Genomic DNA, 9358 nt, shown 5'->3' on the forward strand with positions numbered 1-9358 from the left:
CATAGTCTGACACATCTGGCAGACCTCAGTCCAGATGTGGGTTGTTGGAAAGGGCTTGGGTTCCCTTCCCACAAAATCAGTTACTACCCCCCACCCCCCAATGGGATCAAGGTCCACATTTGTGCAAAACCCATATTCAGTAAAACCCTTACTTTATTAGTCATCCCGGATGCTGAATTTATTTCCGATCCATACACGTGTGATTGTTTAGTGGACATGATTGAATAGAACATTTGTGAGCTGCTTAAGAGTCATATTAAAAAAAAAACCTTATAAATCAGCTCTCTGCTCTGCAGTAAATGCTTCCAGGAACAAATGTAATTCTTCGCATTCGTACCTTTGGCTGGCCTTGGCGTTAAGGGGTTATTTCCCCCACCTTTTCTATTAAGTTCTGACTTGAGTCTTTGCCCACACAGATCTCGGACTTGACTCAAGAACTCCCCCCCTCCCCACTAAATCAACGCAGAACCTGCGAACAGCACATTTGTTCAGATTTCCTAGTGATACATCAAGAGATGCACGGTGCCAATAGAAACCTACTTGCTCCATCTGAAGGCAGCCAAGCACTTTTTCCTTCATCTGTTCTACCCAAATTGCTGCGAGGATGAAACGGGCGAGAAAACTGCATTTACCACCCCGAGGAAGGAAAAAAAAAAACTTAGCTGTAATCATTTATAATCACCCTGATTATCATCCAGGGCTCTACAGCAGGAAATAAGCGTGGTTCCATGTAAGAAAATGCATTTAAAAAGAACTCCATTTAGCTGCCCAGCCCTCCCCTGGGATCGCTTTCAGCTCTCCTCCTCTGGCTTTCGTCCTTCAATAACTAAGTGGCCTGCCACACAGGGTTCAGCTCTGGGGGTATCGCTACATGGAATGGGACACCTCGCCACGGCCAGGACAATTTTAACAACTCAATTATTTAACTCAAACAATTATTTTATTTTTTGTCATTCACCTTTCATCCTGTCCCTCCTTTTGCATCTGTTCTTTAACGATTCGTTTCCATTTCTTTGATATGAGTGTTAACTCTTGTCCTTCAGCGAGCTGTCCCATGGTAGCTGGCCATGGCAAATTGTCATAGATCTGCTCCACAAACCTCCGGATGTAGGTTGCTACTTGAGGAGCTCAAATGAACCCTCCATTTTTTCCCCCAAGGGTTCTTAGTGTGATTGGCTAGATCAGAGGTGCCCAATTTTGGCAAGTTTTAAGACCTGTAGGCTTCAACTCCCAGAATCCCCCAGCCAGCCATATTGGGAGTTGAAGTCCACAAATCTTAAAAGCTTCCCAAGATTAGACAGACCTGATCTAAATGCATGATTGACAATAATTAGGAGCCAGATCCCACTCAGCACAAATTCAGATGGTTTCCCCCTGCCATGAACTGAAACAGAACCAGCCAGCTAGGAAAAGAGAGAGGGAGAGAGAGGGGGGTGGGTCTAGTGGTTAAAGATTGCTGTTGTGAAAAAAAAGGAGGAAGGAGTATTGGGTATTTATTTTATTTATTTTTACCCCTTGCATTCACCCTAAGCTTGTGTGAGTTTTGCCTTTGGGGGAAGAGTCCGTTAGCTCTTCTTTGGTGTTTATTTTTCTTGTAAGGGTTTTTTAAAATTTTAATTCACTCTCCACCAGGCCCACTTTCTGGAGGTAGCTGGACAAGGAGTGCGCTTGCAGTCATTCAGTTCTGAAAGTAGCCCCTTTCTCCCCACTGGCCGGCGAGCTCCAGCCCGTCACTTCAATAGCAGTCTACTTTGTTCTCCTCTGTGTTCCCAGCAGTAGACAGGATATCCTGCAGGAGAGACTGTGGGCTCCTCTCCAGGTAATCGCTGCTCACATCCAGAGTCCTTTGCAAGCCCTCCAGGTCCATCGATTCTAGGATCAGACGCAGCCTTTCCGGATCCTGGCCGCCCTTTTCGGCAGCCTCCCCCGCAGTCAGGCTCAAAAGAGAAGAGGGCATCTCTGTAGGAACTTCCTTTAGCCCAGCGGGGTCTCCCGAGGGGGACCGTTTCGACCGGTGTCTGCAAAGGCTGGATTTCAGATCCAAAAGGACTTGGCAGGCCTTGAGCGCCACCGGCCTGTCGCAATCCTGAAGGGCTCTGAAAAGGAAGCCAAACATTCCCATCTGGCTGAAGAGCCGCAGGACGTCGGGGAGAGACGCGGGCGGCTTGGCAAGGAAAGAAGCAGCCGAAGTCGAGCTCCCCCCGAGCCCCAGCTGCTCAAACATCTGGGCGATGAAAAGGCCCACCAGCTCCAGAGTGCTCATTCTGACTTCCCAGTCTAAGTCTCCCTCCACGGCTTGAAGAGCTCGAGAAACAAGGTCAGCGGGCGCTGCCGAGGCCTCAGGATGTCCTTCCTTCAGCCAGTCCAGGAAGACCCCGATGACCGCTCGGCGAGGGAAGCCCTCGGAGTCCGAAGACAAGATGTCCAGTAAGCGAGCGCCGCCGACGCAGACCTGGGGGACGAGAAGAGAGAAAGAATCTCAGCTGCTCTATGTATAGAAAGTGGGTTTGGAGCCCTAAGTTGCACACAGGTATTGTACCTCTTTGGCGCTCTCGGTGCTCGTGAGGACAGGCGCTTCTGGGCCAGAGCGGGCCAGGAGAGAGAAACGGCCCCAGGTCTTCACGGCGCTGGCTCGGACGTAACTTTCGGGGTCGTCCAGAAGATCTTCCAGAAGCAGGGGCATCCCTGAAGAGAGCAGCTCTTGGCCAAACCAGTCTAGCCCTGTGTAGGGAAACAGCATTCCTAAAATATAGGTAAGTCCTGTATAAAGTTCATTTAGTGACTGTTCGAAGTTACGAAGATTGAACAATATGACTGATGGCCCCTTTTTCCACGCTTGGCGCCACGGCAGCATCCCCAGGTCACCTGATCAGAAATTCAACCGATTCCTATTAATGATGGTGGCATCATCCCGGGAGCCCCTTTTGTGATCCTCGGACACGCAAAGTCAGCGAGGAAACCAGACTCATTCCACAGCCGTGTGACTAACTACTTAGCCGCTCCATCCCCACCCTCAGGAAAACACTCAAGATGTTCTGCTCAAGGTTTCTGGAAGTTCGAAGACGCCTCTGGAGAAAAGGCCCATCACGCCCAGCCCTCCGAACGAACAAAATCCTCTGGAGTTTGGTGTGGAGGTTTTGTGCCACTCGACATGGCAGCTGAAAGGCTCCCCCTCTGCGGGATTCTCGGTGCTGCCCTACCTCTCAAATGCTTCATGGCCAGGCTGAGGAACTCCAGGGATGAATCACGGACTTCCCAGCTTGGACTGCACAGATGTTTCTGTAACAACTGGACCGTATCTTCAAAGAAAAGGAGAGAAAATGGTAGGGTGGAGAACTTGGCCATCCTTCCCGATCCCCCTACTCAGTTCAGGTCAGACGGATGAAATGACGCTGGCTTAAAATCTAAACCTTCCCGCTCAAAAAAATTAAATATCTGAACTGGGTGGGGAGAGGGGAGAAAACCCCACCATATCGGGCAGTTCGCATGGATCCAGTGCAGAGACCAGCCTTCCCTAACCTAGCACTGTCCAGATGTGCTGGTCAGTGTCGCCCCCAAACATCTGCAAGGTTGAGGAAGACTGGGCTAATTGAATCCTTTCTGGCAAGCTAGCATGTAAGTCTCGCCTAAGTCATGCTATTTACACCTCTGAGAAACTGTCGGTGCTGCTGGAGGTCAGCGAGGGAGATGGAAGGTTCCAAGGCGCCCAGAAGCCACTTCAGAGTTCCTTGGAGGGCTTTCTTCAAAATCTGGAAGGAAGTAGAAGCATCTTTCTTATTACCATAGGTATGGCTGCTGCCTCGAGTTATTGGTAAAAATAATAAAAGTGGGATATAACGAACAAAGGAACTCTGGAAGCTGCTGGGGTCTCCCAGCACGGATGATCTGTCAGTCTGGCTTTTATCCCCCTTTCTCTTCTGAATGAAAAGTGGTCCATCTCTTAAGCAACAGTCCTAAGTACACACAAGCCTTACTTACAGAAGACAAGAGAAACTCCTAGTTAGTAGAATTCTGCACTCACCACAGGATTGCTCTCTGGACTGCGTAAGTATGTCAGGAGAACGCCAAATACTTGCAGCCTTTCTTCATCGTGAACTGACGCTAAATATGGAGAACAAACGTTTGAATCGCCTCTGCCCCTTTTGTGCTTCCCATTCAGCCTTGGTTTCATCCCCAGTGCTACTTCTCGGAGTTTATAACCAAAAATATTTGCTCCGTGGGAAGAAAAAACTTAAGAGCTGCAGCGAACTGACATAAAGACTCCTTATGCTCAATTTGCCCCAAATAAGTTGCTTTTGGGGAGAAAAGAGTGTTTTGGACCTCTTCTGCTTTTTATTCCTATTAATTATTGTTGGTGCTTGTCTGCATGGCAGAATGGGATTAAAAAAAACCACACACCTTCTGCAAACTGCTCCATTATTTATTTAACTAAACAGGACAGACAAAATATAGACAAAATATCCAACACAGACACAAGCCTACTTACCAGCCCATCGGGAGAGCGCTCCCAGGAGGCTAAGGGCCGCCCTCTGAACACGGAAGCTGCCAATCAAGATGTTGCCCAGTGTAGCTCCACAGGAGGAGGACGGCACAGCCTGGCCAGCGCAAAGCTGTAGTAGGGTCACCACGGAGCATAACAAAGGCTTATGGGGAAACTCCACTGCCAAGCACATCTGGGGGAAGCAAAAGCGTGTCCTAAGTTAATCAGAGTTGTAATTCTGTGGAGCAGAGTTTCTCAACCACGGCAACTTGAAGCTCTGTGGACTTCAATTCCCAGAATTCCACAGTCAACATTTGGGGACTTCAACCTCCAGAATTCCCCAGCCAGCACGCTTAGAAATTTCCTGGCTGGAAAAGGACGAGGGAATCTCTTGGGAAAATCTGAACTTGGCAGACGCTTATTTTCGCCGTGTTAAGAAACTGAAGAAGCTTCTCGGATGAGCAACAAAACGTTTTCAAGGGGGGGACCCCAAAACGTCCAGTTGCCTTTTGGAAAAAGCAGTTTTAGGACTACCATGACCTGAATGATGAAGAATCTCCAAAGACATGTGAAGAAAGCCTGCTCTTTTCTTACCAGCTCTTGGACGTCCTGAAGATGAGCCATCGTCTGACATAGGAGACTGGTAGAGAGGAGAGATTCCACAGAGGAAGCATCTGCAAGGGCCTCGTCCAGCAATCCTGAAGCATGGGATGAAACGACAATTTTCAGACAAAAGGCACCTCTGACACAGCTGGATAAACCTCTGCAAACAGGAGACTTTCCAAACCTCTAATTCCTACAGAGCACGGTGGCTATCCTCAGTCCCCAGATAATCCAAGGGCCTCTTTTTCCCCATCCACCCACCCACCCTGTCTAATGGATATGGGTGTTTACGTGATTACGTTGTACCACTCACTTGGGAAACCTAAGTGAGGAGAAGTAGCTCGCAAGATGTAATCCATAGGCCGGAGCAAAACAGCCAGGCTCTGGGCTTGGATGGCCTGTGGGCTTGAAGAAGAGAAAAAGGTTGCTTTGCACGCACAAGGTTAGAGCTTTCCGTTGGTTTGACGTCTGTTAAAAGTTTGTTTCGTAAATCAAAATCCCTTCAACGTAAAATCACACACGAGCATGCATGCACGCATGCAGGCCGCATGCTTCAAATTATACGTTACTTTGGTTTAATGTGCTGCCTTCTGCAAATCCTACCGTCTTTAGAACTATCGAAAGGACGTTAAAAACTTCACAATGGAGGAAAGTGGAAGGAGAGTGGAAAGGGGTTTTATGACTTGAGTTCGTACACCACCCTAAGCCACGTTTTTGCAATAAGCCAGGACTGACTGGGCTCTCACCTTATTTAACACTTGACTGGCAAGCCCAATTTTCCCCCAGTAGGACCGCAATCCCAGACTTTGATCAGGCATGAAAAAGGGTTTAAGAAAAGGGGGAATTGGAATCTGCAGCTAAACAAATCAAACAAAATACTTAGCAAACCCCTCCAGGAAGCTCATTCATCACCGAATATTAAGTATTGGGGATTCTGGGCTTTGAAGTCCACATTTCTTAAAAGCTGCCAACTGCACTAGATCACGGCCACCTTTTTAGAGCCTCTGTTCCTACCATGCCTCAAGCTTCAAAAGTCCATGTGCCAAAGAGCCGACTTGAGCCAGGCCGATATTCTTCAGGGCCAGGGCCACCAGCTTCCAAAGGCTGCATTCGTGACAGCTAAATGCAGGAGACCTATTGAAGGAAGAACGACCGGTTGAAGAGCTGTCTCTTTAACCATCTGCGAGACTTAAGGCACCCACTTCATCCCTTTCTCCCCCAAATGCAATGAAGGGCTCAAATCTTTGACTACCCCCAGAGCCCCCATTTTTTTGTACTGAGCGCCAATAATTGCAACACAAGACCCAGCAATGCAAGATCATCCGTGATGGACAAGAACAAGGCAAGAAGCCTCCATGCAAGCAGTAGCCTGCCATCTTAACCAATTCCGAGCTCTTAAATAATAACATATGGACCATCTCTTACCTCGCCATGCTAAGAAATAAATCAGCCAACAAGGGTCCTGCTTGGACTGGCTCTTCCACGAGGAGAGCTTCAACCCTTTCTGCTATGCGTGACCACAAGATTTCGGTCCAGGCATCCTGGTTGTGTTCAAATAACGTCATTAACAGCTTCAGGGAATGCTTGATCCGGGACGGAGAGCGGGACTTGAGAGCCTCCTCAACACGGGCGACCATCATCCGAGCGCAGGCCGGCCAATCGCTGTCCTTTGGACTGAGAAGACGAGACGGTTCGGACTCTACGGAGAAAATGAGCAGGCGGGCCAGAAGCCGGTTGGCTCCCGCAGCGATGAAGAGGCTGGGGTCTCCTTGAAGAGTGAAGATCACATCCAGAGCTCCTGTTGACAACCAGGGAGAGGCTGACAATTTCGGGAGAAAACGGCTATTTCGTTTTGGGGATGAATATAAGCAGGATGCTTTGATTTAGCACTGGAAACAACATTTTATTTATTTGGACTTCGGTTAAATGGCATATGATTTTTATTTTTTTTTTTAAAAAAAACCTTTTGATTCTACTGTTGTATGGGACAAAAGATAACATTTCAGAGATGGAACTTTCTAACCAAGGATGATCCCTTTTAGTTAACCGAAAACTCCTCCCCCCCCCGAGTCTTTTTCGTAGGCAGCCACCAACATGTCACTTACAGGACCAGGAATTGATGCACACGTAGTCCTTGACTTATGACTGGTTGCCTAGCAACTGTTAAAAGCCACTAACTGCTGCAAAATATAAAGGCTGTAAAATTGGGCGCAGGAATGTGCTTAATGGCCAGAATGGCTTACAACCATAGTTCTGGATTCAATTTAGAGTCATAAGTCGAGGACTACCTGTATGGAATCCAGGCTAGGAGAGTCCAGCTGTGCAATCTGACCTTAGGGGATGAAAAGTCTGCACTTGCCAGAGTTGCAGAGGAACTGGAAGGCACTGTAATGTTGCAGCATGATGAAGGCTCCTTGCACCCAGCCGCTCCGAATGGTCATGTTTTCCCAGAGTGGGCTGCCCAGGGGACCTGCTTCTCCAAAGGCTCCAAACACCACCTCCTGTTGCTGACTCAAGAGAAAGAAAGAATGAATGAATAGAGGAAGGAAGGAAATGAGAGGAAGGGAAAGAAAGAAAGAATAAAGGAAGGAAGGAAGGAAATGAGAGGAAGGAAGAAAGAGAAAGAGAAAGAAAGAAAGAGGAAGGAAGGAAGGAAGGAAGGAAAAAAAGAAGGGTTACATTGCTGGATCAATCTGTTGCTGCTCTGAAGGATGCTTCACGGCCGTGGAACTATTAAAATAAGGGCTGAGAAATCCTGACCCATCCATCTGGACTCTGCTGTAAACATTCAAATTGTGTGTTTTTTTCCCAATTAAACTAAATCTAGAGGGCTTTTTTTTTAATGCAGAAGGAAAGAATTGTATGATTCCCCCTCCCCTGCTCAGTAAGTACGTCTGCATCTGAATTGCTTCCGCCATCTTTGACAAACCTGCAAACGCTGGAAGCTGCTTTCAGAAGCCGCAAGGATCCCAGTGAGCCTCAGGACAAACGCCAGAAGAACGGGATTTGGTTCCCCTTGTCTGAGCACAGCAAGGATGAATTCGATCAGACACGGGTTCTCTTTTAATACCAGCAAACTAGGCCCTGGGGAGAAAAAAAAATACAGGCACTCCAAGTTACCACGGACCTTCCCGGAACTACTTACGACCCAGTTTCACAAGTCCGACATACACACTGCTTTGATGGGATTGCATTTTGCATGCTTGGTAACCAGCCTGCATCTACATAACCCAGTTATGTGGCCACAAAAACAGAACAAATCCAAACTTTATCATCTCAAGCAAGCCAAGGCGAGGACACCTAGGCGGTGTCCTCACGATGTCTGTCCCAATCTCTGCAATGTCACCATTCCTGCTAGCATCCCAGGGTGGGTTTCCACGCAGAGCCCCCCACCCCACTTTCCCCAAATACAAAGCTAACTGCCAACTCACCAGCGCTGGCCAGAGCCTTAAACCAGTCCAGCAGCTTCTCCAGACAAGTGTCGTCCGCCACGGGATGCCCGGGGTCGGCCAGAACGGCGCAAACGGAAGGCAAAAGCTGGGAACATTTTGCATCCATGGGGAAGAGCAAGGAGCCTCGGGGGGAGGGGAGAGGGTTGTTCTTGCAAAAGCAAGCCAAAGCCGCAGAAATTTAGAGTTCAATTTGAAAGTTCCCCCTGCAAGCTACGTTCACACCCCTTTTTTAGCGGAGATACGGGTCTGCCACGATTATCCGAATGCCACCCCGTCTCTCTCGCGCGGGGAATTGCATTGGCCGGCCCCGATGCAAGCAGCGTTGCTTGGGAAGGGGCAGGAAGAGTCGATCCCGGTCCCAATACGGGGTTCCTATGGGGGTGCCCCTCCACTCCCCCAGGACTTCCGAAGGGAGGCAGGGGAGAGAGCCTCCTGCAATGGCCCGGCGGCCGCGGGTGCAATCACGGGCAGGATCCGCTTGCAAGGAAACCGATCGCTGCAAGAAAGCAGATCTTGCAAACTCGTGCCTTGCAAACTATAGGGTCTCGTCTTCTCTGCGCAGGCGCGGGCGCATCCATGCTCTCCTGGCTCGGGCATGCGCAAAAGGGCAAGGGAGGCTAGTTTCTCCCTGATGGCGCAAGGACTTTGCTTTCCTCCTAGATACACATTTGGCTCCGATCCCCATCGTCCACAGCGGAGGCAGCCGCGAGTCATGGGAGCGATCGGTCCGGGGCTTCTAATAGGCTCAGACCGGGCCAAGAAGCCGCGGCCTTCCCAAGCAACCGAGAAGCGCTACTGCGCAGGCGTAGCCACGCGCGCGCGT

At 49.2% G+C, this 9358-nt stretch overlaps 1 protein-coding gene across 2 annotated transcripts; it reads right to left on the reverse strand.

Annotated features, from left to right (window-relative positions):
- Positions 1–1485: 1485 nt before the first annotated feature.
- Positions 1486–9247, reverse strand: BRAT1 (BRCA1 associated ATM activator 1). 2 transcript variants are annotated; one of them, XM_039360577.1, is made up of 13 exons: positions 8515–9247; positions 8013–8167; positions 7443–7590; positions 6509–6881; positions 6098–6217; positions 5397–5488; positions 5075–5178; positions 4487–4673; positions 4022–4101; positions 3647–3749; positions 3201–3299; positions 2540–2721; positions 1486–2452 (listed from the first exon to the last, which is right to left on the reverse strand). In XM_039360577.1, exons 1-13 carry the CDS (start codon positions 8639–8641, stop codon positions 1736–1738), a joined length of 2487 nt encoding a protein of 828 aa, XP_039216511.1. In that variant the 5' UTR covers positions 8642–9247; the 3' UTR covers positions 1486–1735. The 2 variants fall into 2 exon arrangements, with proteins under 2 accessions (XP_039216511.1, XP_039216510.1); XM_039360576.1 differs by having other exon boundaries at positions 2540–2742.
- Between the last annotated feature and the right edge of the window lie 111 nt (positions 9248–9358).

Source organism: Crotalus tigris, unplaced genomic scaffold (assembly GCF_016545835.1).
Source record: "Crotalus tigris isolate CLP2741 ecotype Arizona unplaced genomic scaffold, ASM1654583v1 scf7180000019173.45859301935:6455823, whole genome shotgun sequence".
NCBI classification, from domain to species: domain Eukaryota; kingdom Metazoa; phylum Chordata; class Lepidosauria; order Squamata; family Viperidae; genus Crotalus; species Crotalus tigris.